The sequence below is a fragment of the Ruditapes philippinarum genome, unplaced genomic scaffold (assembly GCF_026571515.1).
Source record: "Ruditapes philippinarum isolate M1 unplaced genomic scaffold, ASM2657151v2 ctg1155_1_1_1_1, whole genome shotgun sequence".
In the NCBI taxonomy this organism is placed as follows: domain Eukaryota; kingdom Metazoa; phylum Mollusca; class Bivalvia; order Venerida; family Veneridae; genus Ruditapes; species Ruditapes philippinarum.
The window spans coordinates 165,560-190,329 of NW_026855202.1; the positions used below are offsets into that span (position 1 = coordinate 165,560).

The window sequence follows — 24,770 nt, forward strand, 5'->3', positions numbered from 1 at the left end:
GTATGGGACCACGTGTCAATGCTGTATGCCAAATATCAAGAGGCTGTGATAAGTAGTTGCTGAGAAAACTGTTACAAAAATTTCCTACCATTGACCATTAATGTCGAAAATTTAACTAAGTCGGTAAACAGGAAGTGGATGAGCAACAGACCTGAAATCAAATCCCACAGTATGGGACCATGTGTCAATGCTGTATGCCAAATATCAAGAGGCTGTGATAAGTAGTTGCTGAGAAAACTGTTACGAAAATTTCCTACCATTGACCATTAATGTCGAAAATTTAACTAAGTCGGTAAACAGGAAGTGGATGAGCGACAGACCTGAAACCAAATCCCATTCGGAACTGCCTCGGCTATTATCTATAATATTAGCCTCGGAAACAATACGGATTGAAAGTAGTTCTACCACGTGGTTTCAGATGTAAACAGAAACAGAGATAATGTAAAACAAATGTATATATTTGACATCTAATGCCTGTTCCGGTACTCTTTTGCTTGAAAATATGTCTGACAACAATTTGTTATTTAAATATGACCACTGATGTTCAATTTTCAAACAAATCCGACGAAATGTCAACAGGTTGGTTTTTTGTACTTTCGGTTTCTACAACCATGATAATAAATATATAAATAATGAATTGTTTGCTTTTGTACCTATGATATCACTTATTTTAGGTGAACCTTTACTACATATATTGGAAATAAACTTGTAAACAACTCCAAGCATTAAATTACTATTTGTTGACATGTTTAGTTTCTTAACGTAGGTTAGACCAAAATACCGCATCCGTTCTGTGTATTCATACTATTGTGTTCGAGGTCCTTATCCGAAGACCGACGGAAAGGGCGGAGTAGTTGCGATTGACCAAATCCCACAGTATGGGACCATGTGTCAATGCTGTATGCCAAATATCAAGAAGCTGTGATGAGTAGTTGCTGAGAAACCTGTTACGAAAATTTCCTGCCATTGACCATTAATGTTGAAAATTTAACAGGAAGTGGGTGAGCGACAGACCTGAAATCAAATCCCACGGTATGGGACCATGTGTTGATGCTGTATACCAAATATCAAGAGGCTGTGATAAGTAGTTGCCGAGAAAACTGTTACGAAAGTTTTTAACCGCCCGCCCGCCACCCACCGCCCGCCCGCCACCCGCCCGCCTGCCGCCCGACATTCACCATACTATAACCTGAGTTTGCACCAGTGCAACCCGGCCAAAAATGGTTTGCATGAAAATATTCGAGGTACAATGAAAAATATCTATTGGATAATTTGACTTTTGAAATAGGATGACAACTTGTAAATAGAATATAGGCTCACTCATATTGGAAATGGCAGCATCCAGGTAAAGGCGCCCTTTACTGAAAATCTTTTACAATCAGGGTTTTGACTTTGATTTGAGACAGCCAGATAAATCATGTGTGTTATGAGTTATTGTTCTATCTCAGTATTAAAGTACACATATAAAATAAATGTTTTTCATAATACCAAAGTCATTTTCAATTATTTCACACTGTATAAAATGTGACCAATGAACTTCTTGTATATGCTACACATGATGTTTCAATATAAATATTATTGGATCCAATCTTATCAATTTTAATGCCTTGTTTTCATTTCAATTAAGTCCAAAAAAAATTGTATCATATGCAACTTGTACTCCATCTATCCTTGTTTTCATTTTCCGAGTTAAAAATACAATATCAATCCCATAAGGTACTCTATTTAGCCTTCCTTTCAATTCCCAAGTCCAAAAGTTCTATATCAAATCCATATTGTACTTGAAGTAACTGTATCTTTAAATAAAGTACTGAGAGTTTTCTTAAATTTGATGTGTTTTTCTTAAAAATTGAATGTGTGAAATAAACATTATATGTACCATACTGATTCTTTAGGACATGTAAACAACTGAAAAACCTGTGTTCCAAGTTTATCAACCATCAATGTACTTGTTTTATAGAATTCTGTATTGCACTCACAGTGTATAAAGTGTATAATAATCTCAATCAATAAAACACAATATTTTAGACAACAATCATAAATAACATTAATGTTATTGAATACATATTTTCTTCAGATGCAACAAATATATCAAAAGAATATTATAATTTATTAACTACGCAATATATAATATGAAACTTGAATATATTAATCATATTATATACAACTGAAATAATATGAATATAGTGTGAATATTGGAAATAGAACAAAAATTTTGCAATGTTTGACATAAATACATTTTTTATGCGTAAATGCCTATAAGAAAATTATTAATATACAAAGACATGTACATTTGGTATATAAGCAAGGGAGATAAATCTACAATACATTAACATAAAAATGTGGTGCGGACTTATCCCTCTTTGTAAGTGTTAAGTCTTATAAGAAAGGCTATGCTGTTCATTTTTTTATTGTTGGTTTTACTATCAAAGATTTTATGCTTATAATAAGCATTTTATTTCATTAGAAAATCAGGCAATCATACTTTAAAGTTGTGTACCTGTAAGCTGCAACCGTCTTCAACATTTCTAATTTAATTCAACTATTCTAAAGAAGCATAACTTACATTATTATGTGCAATGCTATTGCTTACCAGCTAACACAATATTACACAATGCATATACATGCCATATTGTCCACTAATATCTACTTTAGTAATCTATGAGATATAAAAATAAAATTAATAATTTGATATAAGAAAATTTCACTTACGACGGCGTTGGAGGATTTTTTACATCTCCATGTTTCTAAAAAAGAATTTTTTCATTTATATATCTTCTCAAAACAGCACTCAACACAAAATAATAGTGAAAAAACAGAACCAAAGAAAGTATGTACAATATAGTATATTCTATTTCCCAATTTCCATACTTAAATGAGTTTGAATTTTTTTTTTAGATTTTATTTCAAATATTGATTTATAGCCAAAGATAATGACTCCTACGGTATCTTAAATAAAGGTAGTTACCTAATTTATGAATTTGTTCTGTAGTTTTTGTAAAAAGTGTCACTACTGTGTTATTAATGTTATCAATTTTCAGCAAAGTAGATTAAACATAACATAGCATAATTATGTTAAATCTTGAATTAAATATTTATATGGTTAATTATTTTTATGATTAAAAATTTTGATGATAAAATAGATATTTCATTGTAAAAGAACAATTGTTGAATATGCAACGTGGGACAGTCCAATTCATAATTTTGCTGAATACTAAAGCTTAAAATTTTACAAAATAAAATACCTTATCAGCAAGTTTCTTTTCCTCAAATTTAAATGCTGATATAGACTGTTTGAAGTCCACTGGCAGATTTTCAAAATATTCCCACTCTCTTATGTTTAATACCAATGATTTTCCTTTATCACCTTCTAGAAATTCACTATCAGAATTTTCCTGAAATGTCAAGTAATGGTACTTAGTGCATTAGTATATAAGTGACTTCGATCTTACATGCAGACTTTATTTATCAATCATAGTTTACATTCACTAACAAAAACAGAATGATGTTTTGTTCAAAATTAAACACCAGCTATAGAAGTGTTGAAAAGTAGGTAAACATTATGTGGTTTGTTCAATAACTGCATTAAACAAACAATCCTCATCCATTTTTATCAGACTGAAATATTCCTGGACACATTTGCACATGAAAATTTCACCGTGACCTTCAAATACTTTTCTTTTATTTTCTATAGAAAAATTCTACGAATTATCATAGAAATATAATGAAATATTACTCTTGTGTATATTGCATTTGAAATACATATTAGCAGCTTTTTTATCACTGAAAATATTAAGTTCATAAAGGAAGATAGTTCAAATATTATACAAGATGGAGTTATACACTGTGCATGACTCACTATCTTTAAATGGTGAATATCTGTACAAACATATTTCAAAATCCAGACATGAATAGAACAGTTGTGGAATCAACACAAAATCCTGTATAACAAACCATATTAAGCTTTGACCTCCAAGTGTGACCTTGACTTTAGAGGTATGGTCTGGGTGTGTCACTGTGCATGACACATGGTCTTATAATAATGAGCATTTGTCTTGAATTATATTAAAATCTCTAATTGGATGAAAAAGTTATAAGAAAAAGTTATAAAGCTGACAAAAACATACTTTTCATCAAACAACAATGACCTTTGATCTCTAAGTGTGGCTTCCACCTTGTCTTATTAATACAAACATTTTAACCAAGTTTTTTAAAAATTCCATGGTGAAAAACTGATGAAAGGACCGTGCATAAGTGTTGTGGAATAAGAGACAAATGAACTGAGGGACCGACAGATGGAGCCCATTTTTGTATTCTGCATAAAAGTGGATGACAAAATGAATATGGCAACAGCAAAGGCAACGACAAATGGCTGTTGCAATAGCTTTATTTCTTCGGAAAGTCAAGCTAAATATTGGATATTCATTCTTTTATGAAGTGTAATGGAAACTTTTTTGAGTAATATTTTGAGCTACATCAAACCTTTTTCAAACGCTCATGTAGGTCAGATAATGTCTTAGACATGTTGTCTTTTCGAATAGTCTTAGAAAGGTTATCTGTTTTCTTCTGTTTCACTTCATCAAGTAACTTCACAAGGGCTTTTTCAAGATGTTTGACCTTGATTTTCTCTTTTTCTTGTGTTGCCATGCTTGCAGATTACCTATAAGGATGAAAATGATAAAAAAAATGATGTTCATCTACAGTTTTTAATACAATTCAATTGTAAATTAAAGTGAATTGGTAGGTTTGTAATATATAATAAATAATTAAGTTGATAGTATCTAGTATCAGACATAACAACTTGAACCACAAAATGATTATAATAAAAAAATCATTAACATGTTGCTCTGACAAGTTTGAGATACATAATCCCATATTACATATATTTGTAAGGCAGATAGTAAATTGTTCTAGGACAAAATATTCATCGTATAAATGCTCAAACTTTTAAATCTCTCTGACTTCATCAACAGTTTGTTTTTTTCAAGCACTATTTAAGAATATCTCAATGAAACATTTCTATTGCTTTTATTAATATTTGAAATACTTGTTGAAAATGTGCCCATTGTAGATCAATCCACATTTTTTTTTACAAAGAGAGACAAAATTTTAGTTTTACTGACTTAATGCCTTCAGAATATTAGAAACAATTTATTTACAGTTTACAATTCAACAGAAGTTCAATGCTATCAAGCCCAATATTTAGATACATGAAAATTACTATAAAAGAACATGACTTGTGTTTAACCTTAATTAACTGTAAGATATGGTATTTCACATGAAAATAAGAACTTTTCTAATTAGCATAATGCTTTTTAAATCTTTGTAAATCATTATAGATTAGTAGATTTTTAAAGATATTTCCTAGATATATGTTTCTCCATTGTTGACATACTAAGGTACAAAAGGAAAACTAGATTTTTCAAGATATTTCCTATACGTTTCTTCATTTTTGACGTACTAGGTCAAGACGGAAAACTTAAATTCATATCATGACCTTTGACATGAAATTGTGATCTGACCATCTGACTTATGTGTGACACATCATCATCATCATTAGGAAAAATTTGTATCACAACTTCGGACATATGAATGTGACCTTGACCTTTAAATTGGAGTGCTGGAGACCAATGCAGTAAATCTAACCTTATTGGACTATCATGGTTTTATGTTGGGCCAATATTGAGATCACTTACTGATCAATCTTCAATCTTAACTGGTAAGGAGGCACTGGCAGGAAATAGGTTTTATATATCAATGATCTTTTCCTCACAAAAAATTGCAGTTGTATGGGTGAGACATTTTGATGATTTTACAGACGGTGCTTCTTCAAATTCAAATGATTTAAGTTGACGGGCATTTTCAGAAAGATTCTTCTAAATTGTTGGTATTTGCTTACTAATAATGTTTTAAAAACGTTCAATTTTTTTTTTTAGTTGTAGATTATCCCATGAATATGAAATTGTGTTCATGTCAGTTCTTGATTAGCAGATGAGAAAATGTCTCAAAACCAGGGTACATATAAGTCACACAGGATATATTGCAATAATTGTAAATGTTTTTGAACTTTTAACATTTTCCCTGTCTGATAAAATGTTATGTAATTTTGTGTAAATTTCAAGTTTATAAGGTACTTATAATAAAGTAATGCACGGTAGAGCACCTGGCTAGTAAGGTCTTCCTCCACCAGTAAAGCTGGAATGTATGCCATAATATGACCTATAATTTATGTGTTGGTATCTATAGAGATAAGGGCTATATCACTAATACACGCATATTTTGTGATCTATTGATTAAATTTCAAGTTCCTGTGAACAAACAAACATAAATTAGAAAGTAAATTATCTTCAGATATAATTTTTATAATGTTAACAATTATCATTTAAAGTTTGGAGTGAGTTTGAAATAATACAATCTTTGACTGAGATTGTATTATTGCAAACTCATTTCATTTGTCATAATTCAGATTTATTTTGACATGCCATTTATGTGATACAGAACTACATGTACCTGTTCACCCAGTACACCGATTAGATAGATCTATGTTCAAACTTGAAACAGAGATGTTAACATGTGATCGAAAAGTCGGATAAAAAGTTACATTTTTTTGCCATAAAAATCAAAAGGTATTTCCATAATTTTTCTTTTCATAATTTGTTTTAAAACCATATCAATATAGATCTACATTAGTTATCCGGAACTAGTAACCTCACTTACATGGAAAACAAATGGAAAACGAAAGTACATTAAATTAAAATGCTTCATTTGTATTCATTGACGCATGACATCCACAATTGATTAAAAGAAAATAAAAGATATAATTTTAATTCATTTGAACACAACATAGATACCTGATTTAAAAAGGAAAAGGTAAAAACTAACCTATATGACTCCGACTACCGCCAGCTATGTAGGAAACACTGAACTGAGGGTCGTTCAAAAAGTATTCTAGAATAACAGCGTCATCGCGCACCGTAAGTTTATATAATGCGTTTTCTTTAGAATATTTATTTTCTTCTTTAAATATTTATCTAGTAAAACAGTAAAGAATTTTGCACCAAATGCTGCTATTGACCCAATTTTAGTCTAACTGCAAAATGAAATGTTTTATTGATTAACTATCTGAACTAACTTGGTACGCACCAGCTTTCGAAGTATTTTGTCAGCTGGTTCCCGGCAGAGCAGGACGTTTAAAATACAGGACATTTATTTTAAACAATGAATGTAAGTGACATTATATTAAGTTGTTTCTCTCTATTTTCCAGTATACTACTTATTTTCAAGAGTATGTTTCAATCGTGTTTCCGATCTGCCATTGTTGTATTAAAACAGGATAAATATTTTCTATAATTTCTTGTTTCGATTTCAAAGAGGGTAGGAAGGGAGTTATTAATGCATAGATCCCTGACCTATTTGATTAGTTAATTACAATAACATATATGCAGTTTCACCATGTCACCTATTTGTTACATCTATTGCTATTCAAATAAAAGGTCAGAGTAGGGATCTATCAATTAATAGGCATACATGTATGTGACAATTTGAGATTACAGTTGAGTTCACACTAAACTTCCCACCCTTGTGCACTTCTAGTGCACTAGAGCTGAACTAGAAGTGCACACCGTGTGCACTTCTAGTGCACTAGACCATATGACCAGGGAAGGTGACACCTAAATGGTTTATTGGATAATTGCATATCAAATGACAAGGGGCATCCATTGTTAAGCTTCTGTAAGAAAAACAAAATTTTGGAATATAAATATGGCCTATTCATGAATATTAATAAGTAAATTTTAAAATCAGCAGTTTTAACATTTTAAGTGATATCATGTTAATTAAAGCTTAAATTAAAAACAAATATATTTATTGTAATCATATTTTTCGTAGCCCGTATTTAATTGTAAGTGTAAAATAATACCCCTTAAAATCAAATTTATAGAATTAATAAGGTTATTTGTAAATAATAAATATGCTCCTTAATGGATATTTAAATAAGTGTTTTTAAAGCTTACTTTTTTAATGGCCATGCATTTCAACTGATAATTCTGGCCTAATTAATTTAGTTTGTAACAACATAAACTTTTTCTTATAAGCTCAAACAAATCAAGGAAAGGTTTATATTTAAGCTAAAATATTATTTCTATAATATATAACTTAGAGATAATTCCTCATGTTGAATATTGAAAGAGAATATTTAAAAAAAAATCAATATACTGTGATTATTTAGTATTCAACTGTGTAATGCTTGCATATGTTTTAAAGATATAAATAATTAAAATATTATCAAAAAATAAATACATTTGGTAACTAATACATGATTTCAATATTAAAAATTTAATGTATAAGGGGAATTACTTTTATTGAAGAGGAAAATCTCAAGTCATCCTGTGTATTGAGGGACTATTTTCATTATACCACTCTCCTGCTGATAGGAGAGCCTCAGGGTAAATAACAAAGAACAGTCAATTTAGCAGATTATAAGTATGCATTGAAATTCCCTTGTTTTCTCAAAATGCATGTTAGACATAGGCCTGGGGAATGTCAGACATAATCCCCTTCGGACAAAATCCCCTTCACCTACCCGGACAAAATCCCCTTCATGGGTGGACATAATCCCCTTCATTTTTTTGCAAGGCTGGACAAAATCCCCTTCACTACCCAGACAAAATCCCCTTTTTTCATAGGTTTCTAATGTATTATTATGCTCCATAAAAATTGATGAATAATGTATTATTATACTCCCTAAAAATTGATGAATAATGAACTTTTGTTTTTTCAATCAATAGTTAACCTATTTTTAGTTTAGAAGTTTTCATTAAAATTATCAACTGCATAACACATATTTGATTAGGCAATTTCTTTAATAGTTTTAAATTGATTAGTATGAAAAACATTTTTATAAGCCAATAATTGTTTCATTGACTGTATAAGTTGATAATTCTAATTGATAAATACTATCCATTGTTACAATTTCTATTGATGAAAGAGTGATAATTTAATCAAACCAAGATCACTGCACTACTTGATTGATTATTATGAATGCTTTAACAAAGCAATTTTAATATGATTTAAATGTTGCTAATTGAATGTGCTTTTCTGCTGAAATATTTTCTTCTTATTTATACATTAAGATATTTACTACACAGCATAATGCAGTATGTCGCTCTCATACCCACTTTGAAAACTGAAAATTCCTCTGAGGGGGATTTTGTCCTAGGTAGCAATTTTATGAAGGGGATTTTGTCCACTTCAAAATCTCACACATGAAGGGGATTATGTCCACCCATGAAGGGGATTATGTCCGGACATACAAAAATACATGAAGGGGATTTTGTCCGAAGGGGATTATGTCCGTACACCAGGCCTGGGATTCATCAGGCGTTGGATCCCAAGCTAGTTAGTCATAAAGATAAATTACCATAATTTTTGTATGATCAAATATATACAAAAAAAAATCAAAATGGCAGAATGCGTATAAGATATACTATTGTCTCTAAAGCGAAAATTTCTATATTTATCCATTTATCCACATTTCTTGCCATTCTGCATAATAATAAATAACTTAAGAGGACATTCCTGATGTTCAAGATTGAAAGAGAATATTAATTCATTAATTTTAAAACAATCCATACACTGCGATATTATGTTTTTCAACCATGATATGCTTGCATTCTTTTTAAAGATATAAATAATTAAAAAATTTCCATGAAATAAATAAAATTGATAACTTTATTCAAGATTTCTATATTAAGGATTTAATGTATAATGGGAATGCTTTTATACAAGAGGAAAAGTCTCAAGTCATGCTGTGTATTGGTATTTTTCTGAGAGCGACTTTTCATTACACTGGTCTCCTCTGCTGATAAGAGGGCCTCAGGGTAAATAACATAAATGCAGATGTATGCAATATTTATTTAAAATTTCCTGTTTTTTTCCCAAAATAAATGTAAGACATAGATAAATGACTATAATGTTTGTATAATCAAATGTAAAAAATAATCACAATGGCATAAACGCATGTTAGATATTATTGTCATTATTGTCTTTGAAGTGGAATTTTCTAATCTTATCATAAAAAAAACTGGTTTAAAATCAATATCAGTGTTAACTATTCTAGAAAGACCTCATATCAATATTTATCCACATTTTTTGCAATTCTGCATTAAAATTTTGAGCATCTTTTAGTTTCTGAACTCGGAAATGTTAATTTTTTCTATTATAGATTTGACAAATTTGCCTTGTCAGTTTTAACACATTAAGAAGATAACATATTTTTAAGAAAATTTAAATATTTAAATACATGATTATAAAACCTTTGCAACCTCCTTTTTATCTTTAATGCAAATCTGTTGTTTTTTTGTTTGTTTTTGTTTGTTGTTTTTTTTTTTAAATAAAATATCATACATGAGCAGAAGACAGTTACAGAAGATTAAAGTGTCAAAAGTCATGCTGTGTATTGGTATTTTATTATAGTACCCTGCTGATAAGAGAGCCCCTTAGGGTAAATAAACAAAAGGCAGATGATAAATATAAGTAGGCAATGTAAATTCTGTATGTGCAAATAAATTTCATTACAAGTAGTACAAGAAGAAAAAAGAAAACTGAAATATTTTAGCATTTTATAATGAACTCATAAAGTAATCATATTGCATAATTATGTTACAATGCATAAAAAAAGATAAAAGATTGGTGCTGTCTCAAAAAATGGAAATGAAAGATTTTCTAATCTTTTTGTTAATATCCATGTCAGTTAAAATATACTAGTGTCCAACAGGTACATATCCACTTAATCCACAATTCATACATACCACCATTATATGTTAATATTTTTATTTTCAGAATAATATATATCATTTATATTAATCCTAGGTAAATCTTGGTTTGAGACGGTAAGAGAGATTTTAAATTACATAAAATTGACAAAATTTAGGCCAATTATAAACATATTAGATTAAAGGCTACTAATGCTTAAAATCATAACCTTTAACTACAACAATTATAAGATAAGAAAAAAAAATAATTTGTATAATTTGCCCCCCCCCCTGCCCCCCCCCCCAAAAAAAAAAAAAAAAAAAAAAAAAATATGACTGAATTTTTTCTTAACATTTCAACGTTTCATAATTATTTCATTACCAGATTATAATAAAATAGAATCAAATATTAATAAATAAATATCTATTACTTTTGTTTATTTATGCACTAACTTATTAACATTAAAGTTATAATTATTTATATTTACTTATTCTAACAATTAAGTTATAAAGTACAAAATCAGTAAAATTAATGACTTTGAACAATTATTGTTCTAATATTTTATGCCATATTTTACAAAATCCAATATTCACAACTTCAAATTTATTATGGAAAACTATTATACAGATATCTATATTTTTCTATCTTTTTGTAAAAGTCAAATTGCTATTCTTTGAAATAGTAGATAACTGCTTACATATAATAGGTCTGGTGCACTACAAAGTGCACTTATGAAGTGCACTAGTAGTGCACTACTAGTGCACTTTGTAGTGCACTAGTAGTGCACATCTAGTGCACTCCTAGTGCACTTTGTGTAACCTTTAGTGTGAACTCAACTGTATTTGCAGCTCTTGAACTTTATTGTTTATGTGGTTGATCAAATCAAATCAAATCAAATCAAAATTTATTTATTGTCGGTATATATATAACATTTTACAAAACATAAGCTATGTATAGCTTTTGACCGACATACATGCATAATGATATAAACATAAAACTAATAAAAGAAGCACATTAAGATATTAAACTTTGAAAGACAAATGGTAAAAGATAAGTTAAATTACTATAATATGGGATGTAGACATTAAATGTTATAATTTAAAATAAAATAATAATAATTAATAAATAGTAATGATATGCTAAGGATATGCTTAGTCGGTAAATTAATTATAATTGATATTGTTATAGATTTCTAATTGAAATAAGAATTTTACTATTGTTGACGTAGCCCAGTTGGCAGTTATTTGGTAATAGACAGACACAACAAAAGCAAATTTGAAATATTCAAGATATTTATTAAACAATATATAAACACAATGTATATTACACACCTATGTAATGGTAAGATATGAAGTGCCATTAACAATTATTTATATAAGATAAGGTTGAATGAGTTATACAGGTCTGTACATAATAACTGCATGTACAGTTTCAGGTAAGTATTGTAAATATTCCAGGTAAGCATTGTAAATATATTTTTTTGTTATTTATTAAAAACCTTTATATATTTACCAAAAATGACATTTTGTAATAATTTAATAATTTAAATAATAACTTCCAGAGATTACTAACCTGAAATATTTAAGATATTTATTAAACAATATATAAACACAATATAATATGGAAACACGGATCATACAATGGCAACTAATATAGTAGTGCGTATTATTAAAATCGTGCATCGTCTTTAATCAATACGAGAAAAAGAAATTCATATGATAATGCAGTTATCTACGGTGGCACAAATACGGTGGCACAAAGGTGACATGTGTGTGCTTTTACGTGGCCACGAGTTACTAAGTCGTGGCCATGAGAAAGCTTAGTCGTGGCCACGAGATACTATGTCGTGGCCACGAGTTACTAAGTCGTTGCCACGAGTTTCTAAAGTCGTGGCCACGAGATAGCTATAACTCGTGGCCACGAAATACTATGTCGTGGCCACGAGTTACTAAGTCGTGGCCACGAGATAGCTAAGCTGTGGCCACGAGATAATTAACCACTCAGAATACACTATATATATTATGAAATTTTAAACTTAACAGAAATTCATATGATAATGCAGTTATATCTACGGTGGCACAAATACGGTGGCATAAAAAATAAAGGTGACATGTGTGTGTGTTTTTATTTATTTATCTCGTGGCCACGAGTTACTAAGTCGTGGCCACGAATTGGGTATGTCGTGGCCACGAGATACTATGTCGTGACCACGAGTAACTAAGTCGTAGCCATGAGATAGCTAACTCTTGGCCACGAGATACTATGTCGTGGCCAAAAGTTACTAAGTCGTGGCAACGAGTTACTAAGTCGTGGCCAAGAGATAGATAAGCCGTGGCCACGAGATAATTAACCAATCAGAATACACTATATATATTATGAAATTTTAAAACTTAACAACTTACTTTTACATGCAACATTAATCTTTTAAAATAATGAAGATATTCACTTGGAAATTGTCTTTTGGATCATATTAGAAAGTCAACTCCCAAGGCCCATCAGACATTAATTTTGCATAAAGCTCTTTTTGTTGGGACAATTTTGTGATCGAATTGGTCAGTTTGTACGTACTACATGGTTTATATAACCCAGAAAGATCATTGCACCTGATCAGTAAATATCATCTAATAATTTTGAAGTCATTGGGTCAAAATTCAGGGTCACAGTGACGCTAGATGTAATACTTTGACAAGTCAATAAGTTGGATAAATGGCACTATTACAGGCTGCTGAAGTAGGGGAATCCTTGAACTATAGCACATGTCTAGTTAATTAGGGAGATTCATATAAATGGTGTCATCTGATTGGTTATAGTAACTCGTGGCCACGACTTAGTAACTCGTGGCCACGATATAGTATCTCGTGGCCACGACTTAGCTATCTCGTGGCCACGACTTACCTATCTCGTGGCCACGACTTAGTAACTCGTGGCCACGACATAGTATCTCGTTGCCACGAGTTAGCTATCTCGTGGCCACGACTTAGTTACTCGTGGCCACGACATAGTATCTCGTGGCCATGACTTAGCTATCTCGTGGCCACGATTTAGTAACCCGTGGCCTCGACTTAACTCGTGGCCACGACATAGTATATCGATACTATGTCGTGGCTACGAGATAGCTAACATTAATCTTTGAAAATACTGAAGATATTCACTTTGAACTTGTCTTTAGGATCATATTAGAAAGTCACCTTCCAAGGTCCATCAGACGTTTATTTTTACTATAGCTCTTTGTTGGGACAATTTTGTGACAGAATTTGTCAGTTTGTACGTACTATGGCCTGTTAACCTTGTTTATACGATAACATGAGAAGGAAAGTTTATTTGGTAGGGACATTGCCCATGGACAGTAGGTAGCCCTTGTCTGATGAATAATGAAAAATGGATAAGCCATGGTTTATATAACCCAGAAATATCATTGCACCTGATCAGTAGATGACATTTAATAATGTCGAGGTCATTGGGTCAAAAATAAGGGTCCCAGTGACGCTAAAAGTAAAATTATTAACCAGTCAATAAGTAGTATAAATGGCACTTTTACAGGCTGGTGAAGTAGGGGCAACCTTGTACTATAGCGCATGTGGAAATTCATATAAATGGTGAAATCTGATTGGTTAATTATCTCGTGGCCCCGACTTAGCTATCTCGTGGCCACGACTTAGTAACTCGTGGCCACGACTTAGTAACTCGTGGCCACGACTTTGTAACTCGTGGCCACGACATAGTATCTCGTTAGGTTTAAGGCCCACTATGCATTAGAAATGCATCATTTTTATTTCTAATCAAACACTTTTTAGTTTTGGTATCTTGTTACAGTTTTTCTTTCTATATACATGGACTATCTTTTGTTTTGTTAATAATTGGTAATATTATAATGAATAAGTATTTTGTATGGAAGTCAAAATACTACTTTGTTTACATTTTGCTACCTTTACGACACATTGCTGCACATTTAAGTCTACTTCCGCCAGTTGTTAAACATGTATTATGGTCTTAATCATAATTAAAACATTGTAAAACACGTGTTTGACATGTGTAAAGATTTTTTTTTTAAAAAATGGATTTCTGAGGCATAATGTGCCTTTAATTAATATTTGTGTAAACTTTTTCCCATTTAACACACAGGGACCCAGCACAGTCATGGGATAGTGTAAAAAGTAATTATAGAAAAAAATATACTGTTTTTGATTAATATATAGACTATATATTATATATGCAGTATAAAAAAATTTTATAATTACTTTTTACACTATCCCAACACTGTGTTGGGTCCCTGTGATTTAACATACATGTACATGCATATAAAATGTATAATTGCACATGTAAAATATTAATGAATGACATTTTTGAAATTTGAATAACCACGTACAGTGCATGTTAACTTATTAATTATTACGAGCAAGCGGCGAGCACACAAACATATAAATGCATTATAAAACAACATCTTTGACGGAATTTAAGAAATAGGGATTCAGTTAAAAGATCAGAGTTATGTATTGTTTATTATAACATAACCCACTCCCAAGTTCCGAACCATCGATTTGACACCCATGCAATCTCGTTATAATTTGTATAGATCTATCCATAATTCTAAACTTCTACTCTCGTTTTAGGTAAGTCGTAGAAATGGCAACAGGTAAAAGGGATAAAACGTTCGTGGCGTCTATTGATATTGGAACAACATATAGTGGCTATGCCTTCTCTTTTAAACATGATTACGAAAGGGAACCGACTGCTGTAAAGGTAAACCAAAAATGGGTGGCAGGAACATCATCCCTTCTTTCATTAAAAACATCGACAGTTGTCCTATTTGACAAGAACAAAAAGTTTCATAGTTTTGGGTTTGAAGCGGAAAACAAGTACTCTAATTTAGCAGAAGATGAAGAACATCGTGACTGGTACTTCTTCAAAAAGTTTAAAATGAAACTTCACGGAAAGAAGGTATGTAACCTTACCAATTCTTATCTATATAATACATTTAACAACCTTTGATTACGAACATTTGAAACCATTGTATTTATCTATCAATATAAAATGAATTAACATAAATGGTCCATTTTGATCATGAGTGGTTGGGCACCGGCGTTCGGCTCAATTGTCTTGCCAATAAATGTAAAATTATAAAATAATCTCCCCTGGATCATCAATTCCAACACCCGTTTCATATGTAAAATATATACAAGGTATATAACTCGCCATAGCGTATTTACTGAAACGATCAACATTTTAATCTTTCAATTTTTGAAAATAAGACACATTTTCTACACGTACAAACATAGCACATAAAAGTTAAGACATCTTTCAGTATCCATTAAAATATTGAGCCATCTGTCTCCAATTACGATAAATGAAATATTAAACTTGAAAATTTACCTTAATATGTGAGGTCGACATGTTTTGTGCCAAAGAAACTTCCAAATCCATCACAAGTAAACATACATTTTGCTGCTGGCCATTCAAAGAAAAGTATAAGCAGAACAAAAAAGCTGCTTCAACAATTATAACCTTTGGTCCTATTTTTCACACTTATTTACTACAAAAGATAATATGGGGCGTCCGTGGCCGAGTGATAAAGGTCGTTGACTTCAAACCACTTGCCCCTCATCGCAGTGGGTTCGAATCCCGATAGAGACTTTGGATTATTATATGTAAGGAAGCTATCCAGCTAGCTTACCGAACGTCGGTGGTTCTATTCAGGTTCCCGTTCGTGCCTGAAATAATGTACCACGCCCGTTTAACTCACAACGAGTGAAAAATGTCCATCGGTAAAAATGTTGTGAGCAACTTCCGTTCCTCGTTGTGAGCACCCTTCTTTGACGTGTGACACGAAAAACAAGGTGAGTTTTTAATAATTTTTGAAGATTACAGACATTTATGTAAAAATATCGAAATGCAGTTAGCTAGCGATGTGTTTTCCGAGTATGCACATGTATAGATTTTGCCTGTTTGTGGACAATTTGATGGAAATACCGTGCGACGCAGTCACTCGGGATAGCTGGAAAACTGGAGACAACTTCTCTTTGGACCTAATTTAACATTGAAAACGTCGATTCTGGTGACGTTTTGTGCATTCTAACCTAAAACAGATGCCCACAAGTCTTCAGCGTAAATTATTATCTGAAAGTCTGCATAGAAACGAAGATATACCCTTTTTTGCTTTAATCCTCGTTGTGAGCACCATAACCTCGTTGTGAGCAAGACAAGCGCAGTGCGTGTATGGTTTTAATATGTAATTCAGATGGTGAAAATATAATTTTCAATCTACCACAGCAATTAAAACGTTTTTGCACAGCAGCATTTCTTTGCAAGACGTTGTGCATACCCCAAAGGGAGGCATATATTAGTTTTGAACTGTCCGTCTGTCATACCGTCAATCTGTCCGAAAACTTTAACATTGGCCATAACTTCCTTATTAGTAAACGGATTTGATTCATATTTGAACACGTCATCCCTTAGCACAAGACCTTCCTACGGACCTGTATTTTTACCTTGACCCCTGAATGGCCTTTACCTTGAAGGTCAAATTGCCCAAAAACATTTAAGATTGGCCATTATGTCCTGGCATAATGTTTAGGCACAACACATCTTTGGACAAGGCCTTTCAACTATCCTATATTATTTTGACCTTGACCCCTGAATGATCTTCAACTTGAAGGTCAAATTGTCCAAAAACTTAAAAATTGGTCATAACTTCCTTATTAGTATACGGATTCTACTCATATGTAGAAACAACACCCCTTTAGGCAAGACCTTCAAACTGATCTGTATTTTGTTTACCTTGTACCCTGAATGACCTTCTAGAACATCAAGAAACTTTAACATTGGTCATAACTTCTTTATAAGTAAGTGGAATTAATTCATATTTGGACACAATGCCCCTTTGGACAAGACCTTCCAACTGACCTATATTTATTTCTCTTTGAGCTTGAATTACCTTCACATTGAAGATCTTATTGTCCAAAAACAAATAATCTATCTGGTCCATAAATCAAAGGACAAAGCACCACTTCAGGGGCATAGTCAACTTACCGTGATAGTTCTTGTTTTACCTAACTTGGTCAGTCTTCAGCCCAGGATAAACACATGTATGTGTGTATCACACAGATTGTGAAATTGTTGAAATATTCATAAACACCCCGTGATGTTCACTCGTGCCACACTAGAGTATACGAAATAAAATACCTGATTTACCTCCACTGATTAGTTCTTCTGTTAATCTGATGACTTGTGCACATGAATATGAAGAATAATTTTCAAAAAAAAAGAAAAAGAAGAACTATTGCAACGAAAAACTATTGTACAAAAACGTTTTGATTGCTTTTGGTAGATTGAAAATTGTATTCTTGCCATTTGAATTACAATATTAAAACCAGACAAGCACTGCGCTTGTTTTGCTCACAACGAGGTCATGGTGCTCACAACGATAATTAAAGCAAAAAGAGTATAACTTCGTTTCTATGAAGACTTTCAGATAATACTTTACGCTGAAGACTTGTGGGCATCTATTTTAGGTTAGAATGCACAAAACGTCACCAGAATCGACGTTTTCAATGTTAAATTAGGTCCAAAGAGAAGTTGTCTCCAGTTTTCCAGCTACCCCGAGTGACTGCGTCGCACGGTATTTCCATCAAATTGTCCACCAACAGGCAATATCTTTACATGTGCATACTCAGAAAACACATCGCTAGCTAACTGCATTCCGATATTTTTACATAAATGTCTGTAATCTTCAAAACTTATGAAAAACTTACCTTGTTTATGGTGTCACACGTCATAGATGGGTGCTCACAACGAGGAACGGAAGTTGCTCACAACATTTTTACCGATGGACATTTTTCACTCGTTGTGAGTTAAACGGGCGTGTGTACGGAAGGGCACCTGAGATCTTCCTCACTGAAAACATTGAAGTAACTTATGTAACTGTTTCGAGGTGGATGCATAAATTCGACCAGAGTTGACAATTTAAGCAAATAACAAGAATTTGACCTTGACGTTCAATGTCAATTAAAGGTCAATGTCATATCAGAATGATTTAACATGTTGGTTTAGTCATAATTGTTCTTTTTTTGCAAGTATAAATAAAAATCCGTTAGTACGTAATCAAAGTTATGGCAATTTAAGCAAATTTCAATAGTTTGACCTTGACGGTCAATGACAATTAGAGATCAAGGTCATATCAAAATAATTTAACATGTCTGTTTTGTCATACCAGTTCTTTTGCCAAAGTATGAAAGTACAAAGTACAAACCTGTAAATAAAATAACAAAGTTACGCCTTTCAAGCAAATTTAAAATATTGACATTGATCATCAAGGTCAAATAATTGTCAAGGTCAAATTTGAAATAATTAAACGGGTTTGTCATAAGGATTCTGTTGTGAAAGTATTAATCAATTCCATAAAAAAGGTTTTGGCAAATTAAAGTAAAATTCTGTTATTTGACCGTAAATGTCAAGGTTAAATCAAGGTCAAAGTCACGTTCAACAACATCTTCTTTGGTATATTCTTTGGTATCTTCTTTGGTGTCTTCTTGGGTCCCTAGGATAGTTGTGCACAAGTATTTATCAATTACAAAGTTATAGCCAATTATAGCAAAATACTTTGAAATAACAATAATTTGACCTTCAATGTCAAGGTATACTGACGAACAGCAGAACAGTATGACTGCGGGCAAAGGGTATTCTACATGACTCCCCCTACCCATTAGTTGTTGGGGCATAAAAACGACATCCAATGCAATTTTTCAAGTGTTGACATTTTTTTTTCATCGAGCTTGTACTTTTATGAACAAGAAAGGCTCATTTTTGTGTCGCCTTGAAAAAGGCGACATATATGGGTTACTTTTGTCGGCGGTGTTGACGTCGGTGTCGGCGGCGTCGTTGTCGGCGTCCCCTTAAGCTTGTCCGAAGCATAAGTGAGCCATTATAAGTCGGATCGACTTCAAACTTGGTATGCATGATTCTTATAATGACCAAGGGCAGTGCACAAGAGCCGGTAATCTGCATTTCTTATTTTTAGCTCGACTATACGAAGTATATGGAGAGCTGTCCTACTCGCCCCGGCGTCGGCGTCCGCGTCCAGATTTTAGATTAAAGTTTTGGTGCAGTAAAATATTTTTCACTATAACTTTGTCATTTCTTAAGGTATCAACTTCAAACTTCAAATATATGTTCCTTATCATCAACCACATCTTATGTGACAAGGTTCATAACTCTAGCGCCAATATTTTCAGATTTATCCTCCCTTGAACTTAGAATTTTCCTTAAAAAATACTATTTTTTACTGTTACTTCTTTATTTCTTAAGGGATCAACCTCATAATTCAAATATATGTACCTTATCATCATCCCCATCTTATGTGACAAGGTTCATAACTCTAGCACCAATATTTTCAGATTTATCTCCCCTTGAACTTAGAATTTTCCTCAAAAAGTACTATTTCTTACTGTTTCTTCTTTATTTATTAAGGGATCAACCTCATACTTCAAATATTTTTACGTTATCATCATCCCCATCTTATGTGACAAGGTTCATAACTCTAGCACCAATATTTTCAGATTTATCTCCCTTTGAACTTAGAATTTTCCATAAAAAATAATATTTTTTACTGTTACTTATTTATTTCTAAAGGGATCAACTTCATACTTCAAATATATTTACGTTATCATCATCCACATCTTGTGTGACAAGGTTCATAACTCTAGCACCAATATTGCAAGAATTATTTCCCCATAAACTTAATTTTTTTACTAGAAAAATGTTATTTTTTATTATAACTTTTTTTATTTTTAAAGGTATCTACCTCAAACTTCAAATACTTATTCCTTATCATCAATTACATTTTATGTGACAATGTTCATAACTCTTGAAGCAATATTTACAGATTTATCTCTCTTTGAACTTAGGATTTTCTTTAAGAAATATGATAACTTCTTTACTTTTTAAGGTATCTACTTCAAACTTCAAATATATATTTCTTATCATTACACAAATGTTGTGTGACAAGGTCCATAACTCTAGCATGACTATTTCTAGAATTATTCCCCTTGATCTTGGAATTCATGTTAACAAATATTATTTTTTAATATAACTTAATACATAAGTATACATAATTGATTTTTCTTTCATAGTTTTGTCCTCCTTACTGCGTCCAGTATTTTATTAGTCGAGCTTTGCTGTCTCCTGTGACAGCTCTTGTTTGAGTTATTGCCCTTTGTTAATTTTCATACTTTATTTTGTCCAGGCCATTTCTCATAAATTATAAAAACTATAGACTTGAAACTTCATAGGATGATAGATCACGACAAAGCTTGTAAAGTCATTTAACTTCGTCTGAAAAACGTCTATAGAAGATTGTCCTATGTACAGACTCCGACCTCTTTTCTGGTATAAAACGTTTTTACAATACTTCATTATTTTTCTGTACTCCAAATGTATGCTATCTATTATCACTTTCATTATAAATGCGATAAGGCTCATGCATAAACCTAGCACACATATTGGCACCCAGAATTATCTCCCATGCGTCTAACCATATGTTTGTCAAACTGCGTCGTCGCATTTTTTAAAAAAAGCTAGTGTTTTCGCGATAGTTTCAAATAATTGTTTACGTTAAATGGAAATTTGTGTCTGGTATGTGCTTATAAAAATGCTGAATTAATCAAATACAACGTCGTCGTATCCGGTTCGCTGTAATTCTTGTTTTTAAAATTGACATTCAAACTACAGATAACACATAAAATAAGGAGCATGTTAATACTGTATACAAAAAATACTGGTTCAAATTCCAAGCCGTGATGTACATCTTCATAATTTACCGTCTCCAATTGTCAATTAAGTCGCAACCACTTTTACAAACTAAACTATTTTATCAAATAAATGCAAAGTATATTTAACAGTATAATTATGTAATTAATAAATATGCCCGATGCTTATATTCAACGCGCTTGCGGAAGAAGGAGATAATGCACTTTCTATTACCTCTCGTGAACAAACTAGACTTAGTTTATGGGAGACACGATTTTGATTTGCAGAGTCCTGTTTCAGGCCAGGCCGACTCTTAACTGCTGACTGCTCAATTTTAGTAGTTTGATACCGAAACTCAAACTTCTTGTAAACAGTTGCTAGTTCAAAGTTTCTATAGGACAAATGTTTCAGTGTAAGACCAGATAAGTGCTTAAAACTTATTCGTGATTTTGACAGCGTTGATGCACAAATTAGTAACATTTTGTTTGTCTCATTTAAAGGTAACCCGAGATATTGTCATTCCTGACGACAAAGGACGAGAAATGAAGGCAATGATTGTTTTTGGAGCTGCTATAAAGTATCTGAAAGATCATCTTCTTAATTTGTTGAAGACTAGAAAAACCCAGGTTGATGATAAAGTCATTCATTGGGTGATAACTGTACCGGCAATATGGACAGATTCTGCAAAACAATTTATGCGAGAGTCCGCATATGAGGTAATAACATGATTTTATGTGCTTTTATCACGAAAACAATTTTAAAAGTCTAAAGCTTCAATTATGGAATATATAGCTCATCAGCTAACCGTCTTTGAATTTTTACTAGTATTAAAGTTATAGATCTTACCACAACTTTATTGTATTATGATGTATAACATTTTATATTCAGTAATCTGAATGTTGAAATAAATTTAAGTAACTTAATAACCAAAAGTTTAACAATTCATAACAGGCCGGTATCGATGGTGCGCTTCTGTCAATAGCGCTAGAACCAGAGGCTGCGTCCCTTTTCTGTCAGATACCGCCCTCGGATCAAAGTATTATAGGAGTCACCGAGAGAGCAAAATTTGCTCTTGTTCAGCCAGGAACTAAATATATGGTGATAGATTTGGGAGGTAAGTGTTTATACCTGATAGCTGACTTCAAAGTAAGCAAACATCACTGCTTTGTCGTGAGTCATCTTAACATTTATTAAAACATTGTAAAGGCACTTAAAATGTCCATTTAAATGCATTTGCTAATATACACATAGCTACCCTTTTTGATAAGCATATACAAATGTAAAAGTTGACAAGCTACCTGTGAACATTTGTAAGTCTCTTGTACCTGTGAATTGTTTTTGTTGGGTTAGGTACATTACTGTTGTGTCATGTATTGATTATGATATTCGACAGGGGCTAGGTTTTAAACGTACCTTTTTGTATAAAAACGATGTGTTTGGTTTTGCCGTTGTCTAAACTTATTTGAAAAAAAGATTCTCGTGATCTCGAGTGTTCTTGATAAGTTATTATATAATTCAATTTACTCATACATAGGTGGAACAGCTGACATTACAGTACATGAGAAACAATCCGATGGAGGTCTCAAAGAGATACATAAAGCTACTGGAGGAGCTTGGGGTGGTACCAAAGTAGATGATGAATTTTCCCAAATGTTAATTAGAATAATTGGAGGGCCAGTTTATCAAAAATTTTGCGACGATAAAATTGCAGACTTTCTAGATCTGCAAAGAGAACTTGAAACAGCAAAACGTTTAGTAAAACCTACAACTGACGATAAAATAACAATGAGAGTTCCTGTAAGTATCTCAGAGATATATCGCAAAATGATGAAGGAAGAAGTAACTGATGCTTTAGATGCATCAAGATACAAAGGCAAAATCAAATGGAATGCAGACAAGATGAGGATCGATCCAGGCATTTTCAAAAGTTTCTTCAAGCCATGTACAGAGAAGCTGATTGCTCATTTGAATTATTTGATGAAGAAACCAGACGTGCAAGGAACCAGTATATTCCTAATGGTTGGTGGATTTTCTGAATCAGATATAATGCAGACTGCCGTTACTGATGCCTTCCCAAAAGTTTCAGTAGTTGTTCCAGAGGATGCTGGTCTCACGATTGTAAAAGGCGCAGTCATATTTGGACATAAGCCTATTACAAATAGAATCACAGCCCGAAAGGCAAAGTATACGTACGGCATTAATATATCTCCACCGTTTGATCCATCAATCCACCCAGAAGATCACCGTGTGACAGTTGGAGGAGTTGATCGCTGTAGGGATGTCTTTAAAAAATACATTCAAGAAGGTGAAACAGTTCTTGTACATGAACCTCGAACAGGCAAGCACGTGACACTGAAGGCACACCAAAAGGAAATGCTGCTGAAAATATTTGCTTCTGAAAAATCGAACCCGCAATTCGTTGACGAGTGTGAAGTAGAATACATTGGTCCACTGATAGTTAAGTTACCAGACACACCAGATAAGATAAGAGTAGAGGTTAGAATGAAGTTTGGTGAGACAGAACTAATGGTAGAAGCAGAAGAACAGTTAAATCATGAAGTTTTTACAGCTTATTTTGATTTCTGCTAAGCTTCTAATAAAATGACGACTTTGATACATGTATCGAATATGAAAATCTTTTTTTTATTTGTATCATATGGCGGATACCAAAGTCTGTTTGTTATTGTATCTCATGCTATATACTGATATTTTGATTGTCACGTGCCATGTCGAAGTTTCTTCAAGGCTGGGACTCCATTTTTCAACAGAGTTGTGCCATTCAACCAAGCTGGAAAAATTAAAATACATGATTACATGTTTGTATGATAGGAACCATTAATATGACGAATTGTCTGGAGAATTATTTATTTTGTGTGAGAATAGTTTTAGTGTAAAATCTTTAAATTGTTTTTCCATTACTTTCATTTTTGTTTTTATGACTCAGGTCTTCGGTCTTGATCGTTGTGGAAAAGATAAATAAATTGTGATATTATTTTTGCTACTGTGTTTTTATGACGTTAATATTGTATGGAGGTAAAAACGGAATAGCCGATCAGTTCCGAAGAAGACTTAAGCCTTTAGAATTTATTGAGTGAATATATATTGCAGTCTTAGCTTCCGACTGTAAATAGGCGGACACTGAACGAATATACAAAATAGTAAAATGCGTTCTTGCAATTTGTGGTAATATGAAAGCTTTGTTCTATGTCACGATCTATTGTAATATAAAATATAACGGTATTTTTTTCAGTATTAACAAGTAAAGTATGTCGCACCAA

At 32.3% G+C, this 24,770-nt stretch overlaps 2 protein-coding genes across 3 annotated transcripts in view; one reads left to right on the forward strand and one right to left on the reverse strand.

Annotated features, from left to right (window-relative positions):
* Positions 1–7,029, reverse strand: part of LOC132742470 (DNA ligase 1-like) — a 32,440-nt gene extending 25,411 nt beyond the window's left edge. Inside the window, exons 1-4 of the mRNA XM_060730901.1 lie at positions 6,883–7,029; positions 4,483–4,660; positions 3,246–3,395; positions 2,713–2,747 (exon numbers count right to left, since the gene is read on the reverse strand). Of these exons, the coding sequence (XP_060586884.1) occupies positions 2,713–2,747; positions 3,246–3,395; positions 4,483–4,647 (350 nt within the window). The 5' untranslated portion in view covers positions 4,648–4,660; positions 6,883–7,029. The remainder of the gene's footprint in view (positions 1–2,712; positions 2,748–3,245; positions 3,396–4,482; positions 4,661–6,882) is intronic.
* Positions 6,608–24,491, forward strand: LOC132742469 (heat shock 70 kDa protein 12A-like). Of its 2 annotated transcripts, none has more exons than XM_060730899.1 (5): positions 6,608–6,626; positions 15,363–15,690; positions 21,993–22,208; positions 22,444–22,606; positions 23,027–24,491. In XM_060730899.1, exons 2-5 carry the CDS (start codon positions 15,376–15,378, stop codon positions 24,079–24,081), a joined length of 1,749 nt encoding a protein of 582 aa, XP_060586882.1. In that variant the 5' UTR covers positions 6,608–6,626; positions 15,363–15,375; the 3' UTR covers positions 24,082–24,491. The 2 variants fall into 2 exon arrangements, with proteins under 2 accessions (XP_060586882.1, XP_060586881.1); XM_060730898.1 differs by lacking the exon at positions 6,608–6,626 and adding an exon at positions 7,111–7,224.
* The last annotated feature ends 279 nt before the right edge of the window (positions 24,492–24,770 follow it).